The 22610-nt window shown below is 30.8% G+C and overlaps 2 protein-coding genes and 1 non-coding gene across 3 annotated transcripts in view; 2 read left to right on the top strand and 1 right to left on the bottom strand.

Moving 5' to 3' along the window:
- The first annotated feature begins 267 nt into the window (after positions 1-267).
- Positions 268-18208, top strand: LOC140043587 (polypeptide N-acetylgalactosaminyltransferase 1-like). The gene is made up of 10 exons (XM_072088113.1): positions 268-935; positions 1488-1666; positions 2228-2435; positions 4152-4325; positions 4491-4608; positions 14266-14421; positions 14932-15096; positions 15275-15385; positions 17049-17189; positions 17330-18208. Exons 1-10 carry the CDS (start codon positions 268-270, stop codon positions 17519-17521), a joined length of 2112 nt encoding a protein of 703 aa, XP_071944214.1. The 3' UTR covers positions 17522-18208.
- Trnag-ucc (transfer RNA glycine (anticodon UCC)) lies at positions 3121-3192 on the top strand. The gene has a single exon. It is a non-coding gene; the product is annotated as a tRNA-Gly (tRNA).
- The window catches only part of LOC140063606 (polypeptide N-acetylgalactosaminyltransferase 13-like), a 103959-nt gene continuing 99480 nt past the window's right edge, over positions 18132-22610 (bottom strand). Inside the window, exon 12 of the mRNA XM_072110019.1 lies at positions 18132-22608. Coding sequence (XP_071966120.1) covers positions 22462-22608 — 147 coding nt within the window. The 3' untranslated portion in view covers positions 18132-22461. The remainder of the gene's footprint in view (positions 22609-22610) is intronic.

Genomic DNA, 22610 nt, shown 5'->3' with positions numbered 1-22610 from the left:
GCCTTCCTGAATATGTAGGCACATCAGTGACTCGACTGCGCATGATTAGATCACCAGGGCCGTTCATTGACAGCACAGTGGTCTTGTTCATTAAGGGTAAACATCATGTTCACATTATGGACTTCCTCTCTGAAGAGAGTTACTTTGTGTTTACACACAATATAAAATCAATAGAATGTGAAACATTTACTTTGAGGAAATTAGCATTGTATTTGTATTTTATAGTATCTGAATTTATTTTTAGGTATTCTTCTATTTTCAGGCAACATGAAGCGTTCAACATTCCAAAGGTATTGTAAAGCAGTGATTCTGACGTCATTTATTTGGTGTGTTATTGATATTACGATTTTGATTTTCATAACAAATGATATAGGAAATCCAACAAATCAAGGAACGGTGTATAATCTGAAAAATCGAGACTTGAACTCATTACATCATAAAACAAATTGGAATAATGTAGTGGATCATAGCGTTGGTGTAAAGATGAGACAAACGGACACATTTCACGGTAAATTTGAGTCGTTTGTTGATGGCAATGAGACTCCTGAAGTGCCGACTCAACAGAAACAATCAAAGCATCCGACTTATAGACAATCAATGAACGACAGCCGAGAAATCATTCGTGCTAAACACACGACAAAGAACATTGGATTGCCTTTAATGAATTCTGACAAACTTCACAGTGACTACCAAAGCGTGAGAAAACGATATAACAGACAATCAAATCATACAGTGCCACCGCACCTTAGTGAACTTGCTAGGAACTCTTTAATGAACTGGAATGAAGATGGTGTGGGCGAAAACGGAAACCCTGCTACGACTCTTGATAACGAGACACATCTAATGGAAGCTACGTTTGAAGAAAATCAATTTAATGTATTTCAAAGCAATAAAATTGCTTTAAACAGAAGTTTACCTGACGTGCGACCAGAGGGGTAAGTAGCCTATAGGCCTAGGCCTTACGGGATTAAATTAGGCCTACTTTCATACAAACGCAATTCTTATACAAATTATAGTTTTTTGGCAGCCAGCAATAATTGATTTAGAACCAAGTTTGTCTTTGAATGAACTTTTTAATGAGTCTGAATCAAAACTCCAAATGATCTTAAATTCAATTCAACACTATAAAAATATTATATGCACTATGCAAAATTAATATTTTACAAAATACTTGAAGCAGTATAATGGAATTTACATTTTACCCCTATTCACGTTGATGTAATTTAAAATGTCAGAAAGATAGACAACAATGAAGGTGATGTTAGCCTCAATGGCTATAACCGCCGTTAATAATGTAGAAAATATTCCATTATTGAAAGGTTGATGTGAAAACCTGGGACAATGCGACTCAACAAACGTTGAATTTCTTAAATTCCAAAATACTTTGCGACAATGATTTCTAGTGATGTCAATCGTATAATATCTAAAACAAAAGAGGATTTTTCCTCTAATGGCTAAAGTTGTTATTAATTCTACCACGCTATTAGATGCAGCAAATATACATATTATGAAAGAGATGATCTTCCCAAGGCAAGTGTCATCATTGTGTTTCATAACGAAGCTTGGAGCACTCTATTAAGAACAGTACACAGTGTTATTAGTCAATCTCCACCTAGACTTCTTGAAGAAATTATTCTTGTGGACGATGCAAGTGAATCATCAAAATGTTAGTATTGTTAATATTTTGATTTAAATACATCATGCATTTAGTGAGTGTTGTTTTTCCAATTCTTCTAAATAATTAAGAAAAGGAATTTCATCTACCAATGCCGAAGATGAAAATAACATTTTATATATAACATTTTATACACTAACTAATTCAATGATTATTCCAACTTAAAAGCATGGAAAATATGTGTTGTTATGTTTTGTTGAATATGAAATTGAAATTGTAATAGTAATAATCACCACGTTTACGCCCGAACACATGCTTTCCCGAATTCAATATTGTATGCCTATTTATTTAGTCCCCAAATAGAATCATATGAAAGATGGATGTATTTTTTAAATTTAATTTTAAATGATTAGGACTACTTATTAATAATTATCACTGACTCGCACTTCCAATTTAATTTATTCTTTCAAGATTAAATTTTGTTATAGGCCTACTGAATATGTTGTTTATCGACATAAATATCTTGTGTAAATACGATTTTATAAAGAAGATCCAACGAAGATCGGACACCCTATGATTAGTGAACTGACTTTAAATTTTTTTTCTAAACAGATTGGTTAAGTGAACAATTGAACGAGTATGTTCAAACTCTGCACGTACGTGTTCTAGTAGAACGAACTCAATCTCGCAAGGGGCTGATTCGTGCGAGAATGCAAGGGGCAGCGGCAGCAACGGGTGATGTACTTACTTTTCTAGACTCTCACTGTGAAGTTACCAAAGGTTGGCTAGAGCCTCTTCTAGACAGAATTAGCGAACAAAGGTATAGTTATGCCTACTATTAGCTACACTACACTATACAAGTGTATATGTTATGGTGAAACAAAATAGGCATAAACCTATAGTAATAGACTAGGCCTACTCGTTCATTCTTGGCAATCCAGTATATGTTGTAGGGAGACGTTATAAGAACATTTCTTTATATTTATAAAACGTAGTCATAACAAGTAAGTAGGGATACGTATTTGAACATTCAACTTTAAATCGGTGGCACTTCATGAAAATTTAAACATTAAATTACTCAGTCGGTATAATACAGATCAGAAAGATTTTCCTCTTGATGAGTTACTGCATAGCAAAGTGTAGGGCTAATTAAGATACATTTTCATCTTCAGACCTTCTAGTACTCGGTACAACACAAGGGTAACGTGTTCGAACGAAGTTAAAATTTTATAATTGCTTTTAAAAGCTCGAATTTCATTCTCAATATTTTATCAATTTACTAATCAAACATATTTTTGTAATTGATGATTATATCCTATAAAATACTACAACAAAATAGGTAAACTAATTAACAGGAAGTTTATTTGATAAACGAACAAAGCTTAGCCTTACAACGGCCCTTTGGTGACAAACTTTCCAGGGAAGTCTTGAATAATACGTCACAACAAAACTGCAACGTGTTCAAACAAGTATGAATATTAGCTCTTTTACTTTCACTATATGTGGCGTCGGTGGTGTAGTGGTTAACATAGTTGCCTTCCAAGCAATTGTCCCGGGTTCGATTCCCGGCCGACGCACTAGTTTTTTAAAATAATATTTTTTACATGAATCAACTTTTAAACATTAATTAACATTTAAAAGGTCGTAAGATGTATAAGATAAGAATAATATATATATATTCAGTATTCTTATTCACGAAGCGGGATCTCCGAAGAGATACTTTTATACATATACACATCAGGCAAAGAACATTAATTCTAAACCGCCCGGTGATATACTGAAATTTAATTAATTATTATGAAACGATAAAGATGAGGAAATCTGTGAGAATGAGAAAAAGTCGCCCCAACCGAGACTCGAAATGAAATTTAGTTAATTAATTTGAAATTAATATATATTAATTTATAAATCCAAAGGCAAATTACTGAAAAAATGACAATGATATATATATTGCACTGATGAAGGGCTAGTGTTGCCCGAAAGCTCTGCTAACTTTTCTGGCTGTTTACTTTATCGTTTTGATTTAGCTTTTCGCTTTTTTTTGGTATCTCCATTGAATATATATATATAGGCCTATTATATAAATGTTCGGTTCAATGTAACCGTCTAGAAAGTGCTCAATACGGTAAAGTAGAGCTAAAACTGTAGAGACCAAATTGTAGTTTTTACTTCTTTTCCAGACTCAACGTATATATATATTATATATATATAGTGACCAGCTGAATTAAAATTTTCGGCTACAGGTTGATCAAGCTTTAATGTTTTGATAGCTGATCTGTGTTGTGTCATTCTCATATATATGTTGTATTGTATTCTCCTTTTTTCTATGTTTTTTAAGTCTATAAATATGTAGATTTAAATAAAATCAACCCAGGAAAACGTTACTAAAATTGAATGTGAAGTAACGGTACATTATATTAAATTAATGATTTTTAATGTGGTATTTAATTAATGATGTTGAATGTGGTATTGAATTAATGATGTTTAATGTAACTTCACAAAAAGTTACTAATAATTTTCAATTTTATTTCAACAGAACCAATGTAGTATGTCCTGTTATTGACACAATTAGCGATACGACTTTCGAATACATTCCAGTGCGTCGAAACGTTCCAATCGGCGGATTCTCTTGGTACCCTGATTTCACGTGGATAGATATCCCACAGCGGGAAATTAATCGTGTCGATAATAACCCGACAGCGGTCTTAAGGTACGAATATTCGGCAGTCAAAATAATCATTAGATATAATGCACATTTATCAGTGATACTGTTCATATTAAGTCTGTTTCCATCACAACCCCCGTCACAACCAGACTAATAACATAAAATTCCAATTGTAGCTTGGCCTAAACTGTGTTTAATATTATTTTGCAGGTCACCTACCATGGCAGGGGGTTTATTTTCTATAGAAAGAAAATATTTTTTTGAGATTGGTTCCTATGATTCGGGGTTCAAGACGTGGGGCGCCGAGAATCTTGAGTTGTCTTTTAGGGTAAGCATATACCATTGATCAAACACATTAATTAAAAAATATACGGTACGTCTGTACAGGGAGTTGTAATTAGTTGTAATTAACTAATTAACTCCCTGATCTGTGTGTGTATTTACGACAGTCTTTACTGCAATGAATTAAAAAGATGTCAGCTGCACCGGTTTAAGTTAATATTATTCGTGTGTATGAACCTGAAAACGCATCACGACATAATATTTGATAATTTGATTTAGAGAAATAATACGTAGACCCTACATACGAATTATTCATGTAAAGTTAACATGGTAGCTTACAGAATAAACACGTAATTTTCGGCAACATTAAATAGAATTGGATCTAGGAAAAGTGTCTTTCAATCCGTCGTAAGTCTTCACAACAGTGTTGATACATATTTGGCCGACAGTATTTTAAATAATGAAGAGAAAAGAAAAAATCTATTGTCTTATATAAACCTTCTCAAACACACAGGTTTTAACTGTTATATATTATCGTTATCAATAAAAACCAAGTAGGCCTATTATTTATAGTTAGTCAGAAACCACTCTATTTATTTTTTAAAGAGTGCATTTATGCGATTATTATCACTAAGAAAAAGCATGTGCGTTGGCCGAGAATCGAACCTGGGACAATTGATTGGAAGGCAACTATGTTAACCACTACACCATTGAAGCAACGAGTAATTTAAAATGCACCTATAATATTTATAACACGTGGTAGTATGGTTGTGGACGTATATAAACTTTAACTTCCAAGGCTGCGATTATAGCCGTTCCGATAAATGAACTGCACAATCTAATTATTTGATTTTAACCATATAGGGCCTACAGTAATTTAAATATATTTATTACACGTTTTCCTAAATTCTCTTGACCTCAAATATGTTCACTATCTTTAAAAAAAAATCGTTTAATGAACTTTCGCCATTTTTAATTGCATGGTGAAAAATGACATTTCTAACCAAGTTTGTATGTTAATTGTTAGAAATTGCCCACAACCTCAGGGGTGTTGTCATGGTCACTACCAACATGTTATTCAAAAAGGAAATCGTTTAATCTCGTATATTAAAGGTATAATAGGAAACCTTGATGATTTTAATAGGGTCTCTTTCGGAAATATCTTATAGAAGACTAATATCACTTCCCTCGAATAATTATGCATGTGGTATATGGCACTGTAATTCAAAAAGAGATAATTACGATTTAGAAAAATTACAGCTACAAATGGCCAGATTCCTACTTAAAGCTCCAAGATGCACACCGTAACAAGCACTGTATGATGATTTAGGATGGAGTCCATTATCAAAAAACACATGAATTTACTAAAATCAAATACCTCAAACGTGTTATAAATATGAATGTAAATAGATGGCCTAATATATATAATATATATAATCACTCCATTGCATGTTTCAACTTAACAGTGATTTTTATTTTTTTTAATACAGCTTTTCAGCTTTATGTAAGGAAACCTTAGATAAATGCCAAGATTTAAACATATTTGAACACATTTTTGATACTTACAATTTTACTTTTAATTCACTATATATATATATATATACAATACCAAAAATAATCTTAAAGATATATTTTCCTCCAAACACATAAAAAATGAAGATTAATAAATCATATTTTGAATAGGGAATTTTGTAGTTTTAATAAATTTAATAACTTTTGCAGAAAAAAAGCGGGAAAAATAATAATAATGTAAATACAGCTTTTCAGCTTTATGTAAGGATACAAGATACAAGATAACTTTATTGTGAAAATTGTTAAAAATTTCGAGATATGTTTTGTATCTGAGTAGAATAAATAATACGATGTGATAACTATATAAATAAATACAAATGATACCAGTGACTATCTTGAAAAGATTTTGTTAAATAAATTGCATGCTATGTACATTGGTGAAAATTTGAAACGGTTTGTGGATATTTTTTTCTGTGTCAGTCTAACCCTTCCTGATCTACTTATAATGATGTCTGAATGTAATGGGTGTGATGGGTCTTGCATACTTGTGTCAAATTTCTGAAGTATGAATGTATTAAACATTTCATCTAAAGGTTTCACTTCTACACCGATAACTCTGCTGGCCTTATTTACTAATCTCTGAATTTGACTTTTGCTGTTTACATTGATATGAGAAAACCAAACAATAATACAATAAGATATGATTGATTGAACAACAGAGGAATACAACATATGAATGAGATGAGAACTAACATTAAACCGTTTCATTTTGTATATAAAGTACATTCTCTTATTAGCCTTGGTACGGAGTTCTTTAGTGTTGCTCTCCCAATTTAGTTTATTATCAATAATTAATCCCAAGGAAACCTTAGATAAATGCCAAGATTTAAACATGTTTGAACACGTTTTTGATACTGACAATTTTACTTTTAATTCACTATATATATATATACAATATATACAATACCAAAAATAATCTTAAAGATATATTTTCATCCAAAAACATGAAAAATAAAGATTAATAAAATCAGATTTTGAATAGGGAATTTTGTAGTTTTAATAAATTTAATCACTTTCGCAGAAAAAAAACGAGGAAAAAATGTTTTCGCTTGGTAGAGATTATATATCCTCTCTTAAAACGCTAATCGTCGTTAGACATTGCGCGTCTCACTTGTGTTTGCCACTCAGTACGTTTTTGAGCAAGCATGTGTATAGGTCCGCGTGTGAAAAGTTCTGTTTTCTCTTTTATGTTTGCCATCCATGTTGTTTTTGGTCTTCCTTTTGGTCTTTTGGTCTTTCTCCGAGCCTCTCCGAGTGCGATCTTAGCTGGTGTATTTTCATTTAAACGGAGCAGGTGACCATACCATGTCAGCCTTCTTTTCTTTACGTTCTTACTCCACTCAATTTCTCCTGTTCTTTGTACAAATCTTCATTTTTTATTTTCTCCGGTCACCTTATAGGCCTACCTATTATTCTCTTTGAAAGACATCGATTTCGCTTTTTAGTGATGCTGTCATTGTCCACAGTTCACAATTATACAGAAAGATGGTTGTAATATATACGTTGAAGACTCTCATTTTCAGGTTTATTGTTATTTTTCTATTTTGGAGTATGTGATTTATCTTGCTGAAAGCTGCTAATGCGAGACGTTTTCTGTTGTTAACATCCTCTCTGGTTCCCAATTTACTTCCAAGGAATTTGCAGTTTCACCAGTCTTCATTTCCTTTTTTTCCTTTTTATTTTAAAATCTTCTGTTTTTGATATATATACAATATTGTATTACAACACATGTGTCTATTTGTATAGTAGAATTTACTGATTGACATGATCTACACTTTCCCAAGAATGTTTATATAATTTCTAGTGTATTTTATCATTTCTCGATATTAATCGTGTTATGTTTTTTCATATCCAGGGGGTAATTATTTGATTGTAGATGTTTACCCTATTACACCCGAAAAATAAACGCATCCTCCGAATAAACACCTCCCTCGAATAAACAATTTATCAAAATAGAAACGAAAAATCTTTTAAAATCGATGCACTGATTATATTTTAAATTTAAATAACATAACGGTAGTATATCCAAATAACGATAGGCAAGCCATGATTCAACGTTTCGATCTTTATTTGATCATCACCAGGAATGAACAATAATTCCAAAATCAGACAGTAACTACAGTCTATTCATAAGTATGTAAATTAGACGTTCCCACTAACACCACCGACGCCAATGTTCGAATACGGTTGAGATTCATATTTGTGGTAACAAGCTTCCGCCGTTCTCTTGATGAACTTGTAACATGGGTAAGAAATGATTGTGTTCCGAATTTGTCATGGAGTGGCATAATACTTTATTTAATCATTATGTCCTGCCTATTATCAAGTTTTCAGAATTTTATAAGAATCAGTATACTACTTTTATCCATTAAGTTTTAATTGGAAGCTAGAAGCCTAATTTAAAGTTTCTCTCGTGCCGTATGTACCATAATTATTTTCATCAATACACATGTTGAAACTATTTATTATACAAGAAAGCCACTCCAAGAGTGCATACCTTCGCCTACTGTAAAATTCTCCTACATAAGATTTCTCTGGGGCGGGAATATATATATATTTGTGTGTGTGTGATTTAGGCTAATTTCACTTCAAGCATGTGTATGCGAATTTGGTATAATGGTTATGCAACCAGCCTTTCAACTAATAATAGCATCAGTTGACTAACAACTGAACAGCAACGCCAAAAACAGAGGGGTGAATTTGAAAAGAAATAGGTTTTTTTTAAACTACTCCTATTAACAAATCTGTACATTAAATCAAATGTTTCAAAATTACAAATCACAAATTATAACTCTTGCCTCTTGTACAGAAATTACTTTTTTGGACAAGTAGTTCTCGAGAAAATGCAATTTCAGTTTACTTGTTACTTTAAGACTGCTCGCCGACTTTCCTATCTTTTAACAGTAGCAGGTCTGAACATTATATTAAACCGTGGTCCCAAAATGTAATGGAATGGTCCTTGACCACATATATATCTGTATTTTCATTTTGGTAAAGATCTGGTAATTACTTGTTGAGTAATCCTGCAAACAAACAAGACAAACGCGATCGACTACATATACCACATTGGCGGAGGTAAATGATCGTTCATTGCAATGAATTATTAATATAATAAGCTTCTATATATAAATTTACGTAAGGGCAAAATTCGATAAATCTCGGTTTATTTCTAGAATTTTTACTCGATGGTATATAAAGTTGGTTCATCCTTTCGGTACTAATTTTAACCATCTGATGTAACCCTGTTTACTAATTAAATTTAGTTAGGTAATTACGGTAGTTATTGACGATTAAAACGAATTTAGGTTCAACGATTTGCCCCAAATAGGGGTGTTTTCCAATCGTGGTATACACTGTCTAATGAATGTCCATGGAAAAATACCCGCACACAATAATATGAGGATGCTTTGCATTTTCCTATCTCCTCCTACGATAATTATTTTTAATAGCTGAAAACCGGTTGAACAGCTCGAGTACAGCATCATAATGTTGAAGACAGGCCGATTTTCTTTAAAAAATAATATTTTGATAGATTTAATATACGTTTATACAAATGTATTGATTTGCGATGAATGGAACATTCCAAATTATTTGGTTTAACCATGCTTGCATACCTCCATGGTTTAACACAAATAGGTAAATTTATGGGCCCTTGGAGAATAAACATAAATAGTATTGTAATGCTATACAATACTGTAAATAGGTATTAACCACTTTAGATCGCCATTTGAATCGCAAATTTCTTATTGTGTGTGTTGGGACTGTTAGATATAATATAAACAAAAATACAAATAAACGTATTACTGTGAGTGTGGGTAGCCCCTAATTTTAGATTATAAACACATAATAATATTATATTACTTACAGTTGCTTCTCAACGTTTGTATTAATTAATAATTACAAAAAATATAAACGTCGTAGTGGTGTATCGTTACATGTACTTTACTATTTCAATCGACTATGACAGTGACAATTGTAACAGTTATTAAATCGGAAATGTTTTACTCTATTTAGTGGTATATTATTTATAGGCCTATAACAAAAATATTTCGTTACTTAGTGGATAATAAAGAAATATAAAGAATAATTTAATATAAAGAATATATTAAAAAAATATTCCTCTTAGTATCTATCCTCATCCCCAACCCTCAACCCTAATGTTAGATACAAAACACAAATTGGGTTTGTATAAATAAGTCCAAAACAAATTTTGACTCATTTTGTGACCAGTTTCTCTGTTGGAAGTAATTCGCAGGGTGCTAATTTTGGTACACTACATAAATCATTGTGTATATTTATTTGTTTCTGTAAACGACAATGTTTTTTAGTCATGCGGTACGTACATTTTGAAATCGCCAGTTTTTTTACGCTGAAATTACTATGTATTCGAGAACCATCTGTGGGCACGACCTAGATGGTACGCGAGTGAAGCGAGCGTACCATCTAGTTAATACAAATACACCAACATGAATCATAATTCAATTTAGATGTATCAATTGAAATGTTAGCCCTTTGTTGATACAGTTTAACGGTTTTGCACTTTTGACTTCCCGAAATTATAATTAGGCCTATATGGAATTATTACTGTTCTTCTTTCGATATTTTTTTTTTGTTGGATCGTCAGGTATTTCGCTATTATTTTTACATTTTAATACAACGCAGGAAAATAGGATTATACACAGGAAGAACGATTGATTTTGTAAAGCGTTTAAATATACTCGGAGATACTGCTGCACAAGTTCAATAGTAGGCCTAGGGACCTACACAAAACGTTTCAAACGTGATATAACAGTTTTTATAATCTTATTTTTGGCCTTAATGGAAGTCTCCCTGGTTCTTTTATATATCTTTTGCTTTGTATTTTTTTCCCTTTATGGATCAAATAAACTGATTTGTGACTTGTGTGTGTGACTTGTGACTTATTTTAGCTATTTAGTAATTAGTGACATCATGGAGGTGTTAACTAATTAACTAATTAAACTCCCTGATGACATTGTTTTGTATTAGGCATAATGTGAATACTGCATTCGATAATATTATGTGATACGTGATATAATGTAATGGGATATAATGTGATGTCATTTCAGATATTGATAATTGTTTTTTAAACGAATTAGCATAGCCTATTTTTAGGCATTTATTTTGTAAAACGTATTTTTAAGTTTGTCTTCTTTTTCATCAAATTTAATAATTATCGTACTTTAGCAATCGTATAAATAATTAGATATAAACTATACGTGTTCTAACTACGACGAATTCTCTGCCCCATAAAAAGTTTTTTTAAAATATTTGTTATCCTAATATTTATTTCGACCTAATCGTGTTATACCTCACCGTTAAAAAGTATTACTTTATATAAGGCCTGAGTTTAAATGATGTATTTAAAGAGGCATATATCTACTTAGGCTTTTTTAAACTGTAAAATATTTAGGTCTATCTATACCATAACAACATTCAGTGATTCATATAGTTGTTACTCATTTTTAATAAAAGCAACATTTTGGCTAATATGAATTAGAACATCAAACCAGGTCAGTCTGATCTGAAGTTCTCGAGGGATACATCGAGGTCGAGTGCAAAATAAATTCTGTATTCACTACAGACTATCGTATCGGGCGTCGATGGTGTAGTGGTTAACATAGTTGCCTTCCAAGCAATCCCGTGTTCGATTCCCGGCCGACGGACACGTATTGTTTAAATATTTGTTTCAACCATGCATCAATTATTGGTTTTTTTTTTATTATTTAGGATGCCTTTTTAATGAGGCCAATATATATAGTTATTTATTTATAATATTAACTATCTCTTAAACGAGAGAAAAAGTGTCAAACTGTGTGTTTAGAAACATAAATAATTTACAGCATAGAGAAGCTCGTAAATGAATTAATAATTGTTTACATAGAAATAATGAGTAAAAAAGATAAGAGCAATTAAAAAAACATTTTTTTTAAAGGCCTCTTCCCTTTCATATAATTATTTTAAATCATACTATTGTAGGCCTAATTGGTCAGAATTAAGACTCGGACTTATTTTTTTAATTATCATTATATATATATATATTATATTATCATCGCGAAAGTATTATGTCTAAGGCTGACATTTTTAATAATTTGTTACCTCGACTAATTTATAGGTCCCAGCTGCTGGACCCAAAAAATGTATGGGAAAATAGAGTCTATTAGGGCTCATGGTTCAACGATTTTGGATTCTCGCCCTTTGATTGGTTGACGCGAATCAACAGACTGCTGCGGAAGAATTTCTCACGTGAACCGTAAAGTCACGTTGTCTCTAGAATGTATGTGAAGTTGGTTACTAGTTCCTAGTTCCTTATTCAAATTCAATTAAAGGGACAGTCACAAATATTTTTAAAAACAGATTTTAAGTTGTTATTGCATTAACATGTCAGCCTTGACCTCCTCTACTTCTTCCGGTCAAAGTTCCGCGAAACTAGAGTGAAAAATGGTAGAGTAGGTCAAGGGTCATCGATCTATACCAAAATATTTTGAAAATATTAAGTAGGTCAAGTGTTATAACGTTCGACCGCCCATTTTTGGAGATCTAAAAGTTTGATTGGAGTTTGATTGACAAAAAGATTGGTTGCCCAAGTAAAAGACAAGCAACAACAAGCATGTCCCATTATACGATGTCTAGAACAGAATTGGTTAACTTTCAAAAATTGTCTTTTCTTTTTTTTTTCGGGAGGTTGATGCAATATTTTCAATCAAAGACACATATAATATGAAAATGTTTAAAGTACCTAAAATAATAAAAAGATTGGTTGAGAATTGATGAACGAAAAAAGAAAAGAGTAGGCACATGTTTTTCGATTCTCAATCAAGCCACAGTCCATTTAGTTCCATTGTCTCAGGCTGAGGCTAACCTGGGACTGCCTGCAGAGGACTGTCAGTAGAATTTTGGCTTAACGGAGGTTAAATCTTATATATTCAATTCTAACCAACATTGATTATAATTATGATTAATATATTTGCTATTCATAACGTTACGAAGAATTAATAATATTAATAGGTACTTATTATTTTTAAGTGTTTTAAAACATATTATTTTGAAATGCTCAACATCCCTATTATGGTAAATGGAATTGTCCGTACCATGAAAGTTAAATACATTGAACAGGTCCACTTATTTTCTAGGGTTATTAATTGAGGATTATGTTTTTTAATAAAGTATGAAAGGAATCATATTTGTGTAGATTTTTAGTTTCATTTGATTGATTTAAACACTGTTATACTGCTATAAAAATCTATGTTTGCATTTTCTTCAGTTAATATTTATTTTTAAAAATTAATACAGATTATTTTTTAAAGTGAATTTATTTTAATTAATTAAATTAAACAGGTATTTAATCTCTACAATCATGGAAGAAAATATGAAAGAAAATTCTCAGAATCAAATTCTTCAATGAACACATGATGTAATTTCGACAGTTTAAAAATGAAAATTGATCGTGCAAATAATGTTTACGATTCAACATATTTTTATTTAATACATATTTCTATGGTAACAAAAACATATTTTTAATAAACATTTTGATTGAACATTTTGTATTTATATCATACAATTAACTGGTGAAAAAATGGGCATAATGTGATTTATAATTAAATAGCTATGTTAGATTTTGTGTATTTTTGCGATTAACCAACATATTTTTATTTTGTTACACGTTTCCATGGTAACAAAAACATATTTTATTATAAAATTGTGTATTTATAGTATACAAATAACGAGTGAAAAATGGGCACAATGAGATTCATAATTACAGAATATCTTTGATTTGTATGTATTTTTGCAATTAAAGGACATCTTTTTAATAATTAATCATTTAATATATCTGAAGAAAGAACAATGATCAATTTTTAAATGTCAAGTGGTGTTTTTTGTAAGAAATATTTCTTGTTTACTTTATACTAAGTAACAATTACGTCAGGGCAACATTTGACCAATTACTCAACTCCCTGCAGCGCAAAGCTACTTCACATTAGTTAAACACAATTATCATTGTAGGCCTACTTTTGAAAGCTATAAATACAGTACTGCTGCAATGGGACAATGGGTTCAAATACCGGTTGTAGGCCTACCTTGATATTAGTCAATATATTCTCTATTACATTAGGTTTGGCAGTGTGGCGGATCGATTGAAATTGTACCATGCTCACATGTTGGTCATGTTTTTCGCTCAAAGAGCCCCTATTCATACGATGAAGACCCAGGCGTAACGTTAGTACGAAATACTCGCCGTGCTTTGGAGGTTTGGACAGACACCTATAAGGTAAATGTAATAATGACTGACTCTGGGTACAAACCCCAAACAAAACATAAGTATGCCATGTGCATTCTAAAGTATTATTGGTCACTAACAACAAATTGTTTTATAACAGTCTAAAGAATTACTATTTCTCAAGTATGAAAGTGAAGAAACTCTTGTTAAGGGGAAATTTGGTATTGGTCGCCGTATATGCACCACCATAGTGTCCGATTTTAATATAATGTCACTGGTTGTTTAGGAAAATAGTGTTAGACCAGAACCCTTAGATTATGATAATGTGATTTGATTATGATGGCGAAGCTGAGTCGATTTACGCTTAATTTATACTTCGCATATTAGTATAAGAAAAAAAAAGAATGAAATAATTCGAATTTAATTGAAAAAGTGACTAAAATTACTAGACGCATGGTTGATAATTATATTCATTGCATTGTATTTCCTTTCCACGTAATGTTAGTTTCAGATGGATAATGTTCATTATAATATATTTATCTTTACATTTTATTTTTACAGAATTTGTTTTATTCAATTAATCCACAATTGAAAATAATTGGTTACGGAGATATCTCAAACCGAATTAAACTTCGAGAAACGCTAGGATGCAAAAGTTTTGGCTGGTATTTGGAGACGATCTATCCAGAACACACACTCCCAATAGAATTCAAAATACTCGGCACAGTAAGACTATATATAATTATAGTTTGAGTGTTATTATAGGGTGGGTACAATGACATATAGTATGTTATAGGACAATACTGAAAATTTCTTCATAGGTTACAACTAAAAACAGATGTGTACTTTAAAATGTTATAATTTCGTCAACTTTAATTGTAGGCCTACTTTATTTGTTTTATAGGTACGTAATGAAATATCTGACATGTGTGTGGATATTTATGGAGATGGTGAGAAAGCAAGGAACAATGCGAGAGCATCGTTATACACATGTCATGGAATTACTCTATCTCAGGTAGGTATGATCAGACAATTGAACGTGTTCATGAAACCAAATATCTTGGTACACATTTTTGATGATCAACTTAGTTTTGAAAAAAATACGGCCGAGATAATTAAGAAAGGTCACCAAAGGTTATATTTCCTAAGAAAGCTAAATAAATGTAATGTTAGCTGTGGTACTTTAAAATTATTCTATGAAACAGTTATTCAATCAGTACTAGTTATCTCTTTTATTGCTTGGTTCGGTAATTTAAATGAAACACACAAGAAAGGTCTCATTAGAATTACTAAGATAGCATCAAATATAATTGGTTGTACGGTTAATGATTTAAAATATCTTTATGAAAAACAGGTCCTAAGTGAATTAAGTAAAATTTTAGAAGATAAGAAACATCCATTACATATGAGATTTGTTAAGAACAAGTCAGGCCGGTTACGGGCTCCTAGAGCTGATACGTCAAGAAACCGACTGTCTTTTGTAACAAATTCAACTCATATTTTTAACTCAACGATTGTTAGATCATAATAGCGCACATGCAATATATATTTAAAAGGTTTACTGTTGATGGATGTTTTAATTAATGTTTTTAATTGTAAATTTGTTCTATGTATGATGTAATTATGAATGTTTTACCATATTTTTCTGTCGAGGAAAACAATTTTCCATGTACAATTTAGTATATATGGAACGAATAAAGATTTGATTTTGATTTGATTTGAGGTAACATCATTTTTGCAATTAAAGATGTATTGTCCCTTGAAACACAAACAAAATGAAGGTCAAAATATTCTAAATTTAATTTGGCCATATCAAAGTAATATTAAAGTTATTCACAAGTCGAAAATTCGAGCCAAAAGCAAGTTTACGTAATTAACAGGTAAATTAGTTTTATTACACTTCGTCTGGAAAATCGTCGCGAGCGAAAGTAAACAAAGATTTAACACCACGAGTACGTATTATGCATGATGCTAATTAGGATTGTTTACAACTCGTTACGATTGAGAAGGTACTTTCACACAGATCGTGAGGAAGTTTTATAATTTTGCATACAGACTAGCCAAACAAGCGTGTTTCATTATGGGACATGTTTTGATCGAAAATTTTGACTGGAAGTCAAAGTTATTTTTTTAACCAAAAAACGTCTGTATTTCAGTTAAATGATTTTTTTTCCGAAAAATTGTTGGTGATAGTTAGTAACTATTATGATACTTTAAAATGACCCACATTTTTTTTTTGGAATTAGTCAAAGGGACAATACATCTTTAAGTGATATTTTGGTCAAACATTTTAAATCATAATATTATTAAACAAAATTCAGATACGAAATAAATTTTGGAAATGTAAGATGTCAAGTAATTACAGTTACTTCAATATTGATATGTAAATTATATGACTGTAACGGTAACATTCGTTTAGGTGACCACTTGATTCTACATCGCTTCAATCATATATTATTGTCACTGAGTTCCCTGAATTCAACCTTATTTATCTTAAGCTCTATCTTATACCTCTATGATCTACACTATCAAACTTTATGTGACAAAAAAATGTGCCCATATATGAATATGATGTCATATCACTACCATTATTTGGGCATACCACTACCATATTTGGGCACAGCACACTAGTCAAACTAATTTGATAGTGTAGACAGAGCTTTAGTTTTTTTATCTAGATATTTGTGTACAACGCTTTCAATCAAATTCAACACGACGAGATGTGTTTAAAAGCAAATTTTGACAACGATGATGTCAAGTACGGTAGCTGTCCGCGAAATATGGACATTACAACAACATCGTGGCAATATGATCCAAAAGTATGCAATTGTTATTATTTTTTTTAAAATCTCATTACAATGCAGGTGGCCTTAATTTGTTTCGACGCAGTATTTCACGAATCTGTTTGATGTATATATACAGTATATATATTTTTATATAATAATAATGTTTTTTCCAGACAAAAACAATAAGGAACTCAGCTACACGGGGATGTTTAGACGCTATCGAGCTGTCGCAAGAAAGTACCACACGTTTTGTTAAAATTAAGGACTGTGTCGAGAATAAAGAGAGTCAACGTTGGATTTTTACGGATAGTGGAGTAGACGAAAGAATGTGGGAATCGCTGACGAATCGTAAAACATCTGATTGAGAAACTAGCCAAACCAGACGAGAAACCACACAACAACAAAAAAGCAAAATGTTAATAATAAACCGTTTTTAAAGTCGCAGGAAAGCAGTCCTTTCAGTCTCGGTTTCAATAAAGTAAATGATATTCACTTCATGCCCAACTTTATGTAAACATTTCAACAGTGTATTATTAGGAATATGAAACTGTTGGTCGACATTGCATTTCCATTCATACACAATCTGTAAAGACTTAACTTTTCTTAATCCGCATTTGGAGATTGAAGTGTCCTACTTCAATCATTTAAAAATGTAAACACTGTAAATAAACAATTATGGATTGAATAAAACAGATTGTTTAATATCAAAAGTAAAGATACATATTAGATATTATGATCATTATCAACTAATTCTCTCCTTATCATTGGGCAGATTATTCAATATTTTGGGTTCGGTTACAAAAAAACGAACGATGTCTTTCTTTCTGTTGTTGAATGTGAATGGATGTCGGCTTTGTAAACAGTCAATCATAATTGTGATCACCGGGCAAAGTTAATTAGGCTAAGCTCTATATTATTACATATTAAAATCTCTTTAAATCTGGCAAATACTGTAAAGAAAAAACAAGACAATAATATCATTAAAAACACCATCGATGTGTCATTTATTCTAAAACGGTGCAAATCCGACATTTATTATAGTTTATCACCTTATCAAAATACGCTTTGCTTAATGATATTTAAAAAAAAATAATTACAATCAACAATTATATAAAAAGTAAAAGTAGCCTTACTAATTTTATATTAAAGCAATTAATAAAATCATTTATAATGTAGATATTAAAGTACGGTATTTAATAAAAACGTGCATATAATATAACAATCTTTATTGCAATTAACTATACAAAGTTATGTAGGCCGCCCTATATCAATATTCATTAAACAATAATAATATATTTCAGATAAAATTATACAACTGTAAGCGACCATGTCACTCTATACAAGTAGCTGTTTACTTTAAACGATTAGGCCTACCATAAAACCAGTGATTTCTTTAAAAGTAAGAATCAGGCCAAATGTCATGAATGAGATTGAAATCGGGAATTATGGAATTCAATGAATTGCATGTCACGTAGCCTAAAGTGTGTTACATGAAAGAATCTTTCAGTTATGAAAGGGATGATTGGGATATGAACAATTCTAAACAGACTGTGTACAGCTCATTTGTCATCCTATTTATTAGGTATTGTTGTACAGAATGGAATGTATAAGTGATGGAGTTACAGTAACTGGCTCTGATTTAGTGGCAACGGATAAATACTCTCTGTGTTATACACGCCTATACTATACCTTTTTACACATTTAAGAATTTAAACTATAATATTAATATAGTAAATGTGTTATGTATAATAAAAATGATTTAGTTTGTTGAATAATGGAGAATTGTGTAGCAAAGTGGATAGAAGATACCAGTTGTGGGTTATACTATGGAACCAACTTTAGACCAGTAACCAATTGTGGTTCATACTATGGAACCGATTGTGGACCATCCTATGAAACCAGTTATGGTTCATTATCAGGGAACCAATTATGGGATGGCTCATACTATAGAACCAATTGTGGGTAATTCTATGGAACCAATTGAGGGCTATCCGAAATCAATTTCAGATCACAGTATGGAACAAATTGCGAGTCAAACTATGGAGTCAATGCTGGTTCAAACTATATACCAATTGAGAATACTATGAAAATAGTAAAAAATACAAAAACAATACATAATGGGCTATACTATGGAACCAGTCATGGGACCATAGGCCTACTATGTAATCATATTGTCAAGTGGGCATACTGTGAAAATAATTATTTAATTAAATGGTTGTAATTCTATGATAAATTAATTCATGATTTTTTTATAAGATGGTAAAATGATCACCAGAACAGTTATCAATTATGATCAAGTATAATCCAAGTCAAGTTTGTGTCAAATTCAAACTTGACTTTCTACATCAAGGCATTCTAGCTGTAATATTCCTCATGCTTACAATATTCTAAAATGTCAAGAGACAAAACAAATTGAAAATTTTGGTCAACTTCTACAATACAGCATGATATATAAGATGACTGTAGGATGAAACCATTCAATGCTGTAGATTATTATTCAATAATCATAGTTTAATCATTACTGTATTAATGTAAAGTTACACATTCTTTGAAAAATACATTTTTACACCGACAAACTATTCTTAACAATACGAAAACATTGAGGGCAGTCTTGCAATAATTAATTAAATCAAGGTGTCTTTTTGTAATACACATAAAAGCAAACACATCTAAACTTCTATTTTATAAGTGAAAAGAAATCCATAAAATTAACTACATCGTATAAAACATTATCAATGTGTGTATCTATTTATGAAAGGCACTTGCAGAAAGTATTTTATAAATAATATATTATATTAAAAATAAGAAAACATTGTAATTGTTATCTTAAATAATCAAGCAATCGTCCTGATTTCACAGTGCTGCTCATTCAACTGTACCTATTTGAGTCAAAACATTGCTGGCAGTTACAATTGGAGTAATTTTGAAATTTCTGTTCAAACTAAAATAATTGTGTTAAAATAACCATGTATTAATTAACATACAGTAAAACCTCTATTAAGGTCCCAAACCTCTATTCAGGACCCAAACAATTGTCAATTTAATAGCTAGGATGTCCTCTGAGTATCCGAATTCAGTACAAAAAAACTGAAAATTGTCCCCTTAATAATAGGAGGAAAAACAAATATACCAAAATGAACACTAATTAATCTGGACTCAAGAATTGTAACTTTAGCAATGAACTGCCAAGTCAGAGAAAGAATCATGATTATGTTCCCTTTAAAGATATATTGTCCTCCTAAAAAAATATTTTTTTAGCTTTTTTTGTTGAATATGTTATTTTAATGTCACATAATAGTTATTCACTCTCACAAAAAATTGGGTCTGAAAACAATTTACAGGGTATTTAACTGAGAAAAATGTAATTTAAAGCAAAAAATGGTAAAATTGTCTGGAAGACAATGAGTTTTTGGGTAATTTAACTGTTTATTTTGTCCTTTTATAAGTGAAATAATTTTTCCCCCCGTTTTTTTTCTTATGGATGTGAACAACTTTATTAAAACTGCAAAATGGCCTATTCAAAGTCCGATTTTAAAAATCTTTATTTTTCATGATTTTGGGGGACAATACATCTTTAATAGAGGTTGAATCAACCATTTGGCACACTCAAAAGTGTCATTGTCTGCTTAATATGGGTGTCCCTTGAGTAGGGTTTGCTGTAGTGTGAAAACATATATTGTCCCTCATTTCGCAGAAAATTATCCCCTTAATAGGAGGTGTTCCCCCTCCCCCTCCCCTAAAGGAGGGGTTCTACTGTATATACTTTGTCTTATACAAAAAAATATATGATTGTGCAGTGATTATTCGATAATTCATGATAGTGATACTAAATATAATCCAAATTAATAATAAGGCATAGTAACACCATTAGATAATATCATTTTAATTAGTTAATTATTTTCAAAGTGAGAAGAAGTAGTAATAATATAAAACTATATACTGACATGGATATTAATACACCAATACTAAACATTCAAATACCATCACCTGTAATTATTAAACAAAACCTAACAGAAATAAAACTTTAAACAATGCTGAAATATATAATAAACAAATGGTAAATATGTTCAAATAAACTGGATAGAATCTTATGTTTTTTTATTTGTGGATTTTTCAATTGCACTATGATACACTTAAAACAGAACAGTATAAAAAAGACATTAAATTTTACAGACAAAATCAGCTCTAGAAATTGGGGTAATCACAGAAGCTATTTGTTATTGGATTTACTTATGAATATGTATAGATGTTATGCTTTTAGATTCATCTAATCTAATAAACTCAAGATTGTGAGCAAAAATCATACAGATAGTAGAAATCATATTTTCAAGTTTTGTAAATAACAAACATGATCATTTGAGCAGAATTGTTTTTAATAATAGTGTGTCCTTTTTGTCAATTTTTTTTTTGGAATTCATTATTTTTTAAATTACCTTAATTGAGAAATATAGAATGAATTTAGAATGTTATTAGTTCTCTACATGATTTCAATATTTTCTAATATTGTGGTGTAAAATTGAAAATTTTAACAACATGATATTGAATAAAAATGTAATGAAAATTACGAATAAAATTATAAATACATAGAGATGCTCAATTTGCCTATTCTTTATCTCATACACATTGAAACGGGGGAATGTTTGAGTATCCGAAATGGCATAAGTAATACTTTAATTAGTCTATTCATAACATATTGTGTCATTTTACAAAAAAAATATATATATATATATCACATTACACATTGTTAAATATTAATTCATATAAACATTACAGAAATAAACAAATTTGTCACAAAAAATACAATTAATGTTACTATGTAAGTAATATAATCATTAAAAACATGTAAATATAAAACTGAAACCTATCCCTTTTATTAAAAAACACATATGGTTAGAAATCACATAGTTTGTGTACAATTATTTATAATTTTAAAAATTATTAAAATGAATTGTTAGTGTAATAGGAGCTGTAAGGTATATTCATACAAGGTTCCATGTTTGGTGTAATGAACCATCACATTTATTATTGTATAGGAGCTGTAAGGTATATTCATACAAGGTTCCATGTTTGGTGTAATGAACCATCACATTTATTATCGTATAGGAGCTGTAAGGTATATTCATACAAGGTTCCATGTTTGGTGTAATGAACCATCAGATTTATTATTGTTTAGGAGCTGTATAAAGGTCTATCTGTACAAGGTTCCATGTTTGGTTTAATGAACCATCACATTTATTATCGTATAGGAGCTGTAAGGTATATTCATACAAGGTTCCATGTTTGGTTTAATGAACCATCACATTTATTATCGTATAGGAGCTGTAAGGTCTATCTGTACAAGGTTCCATGTTTGGTGTAATGAACCATCACAATTGCTTAATGTAGGATAGTCTTTAAGAGATGGTGCTTTATCAAGACAAAGTGTAGTAGGTCGATGAACTATCTCTTTAGTCT

The sequence above is a fragment of the Antedon mediterranea genome, chromosome 1, assembly GCF_964355755.1.
Source record: "Antedon mediterranea chromosome 1, ecAntMedi1.1, whole genome shotgun sequence".
Taxonomy (NCBI): domain Eukaryota; kingdom Metazoa; phylum Echinodermata; class Crinoidea; order Comatulida; family Antedonidae; genus Antedon; species Antedon mediterranea.
This window is presented reverse-complemented; position numbering and strand designations above follow the sequence as displayed.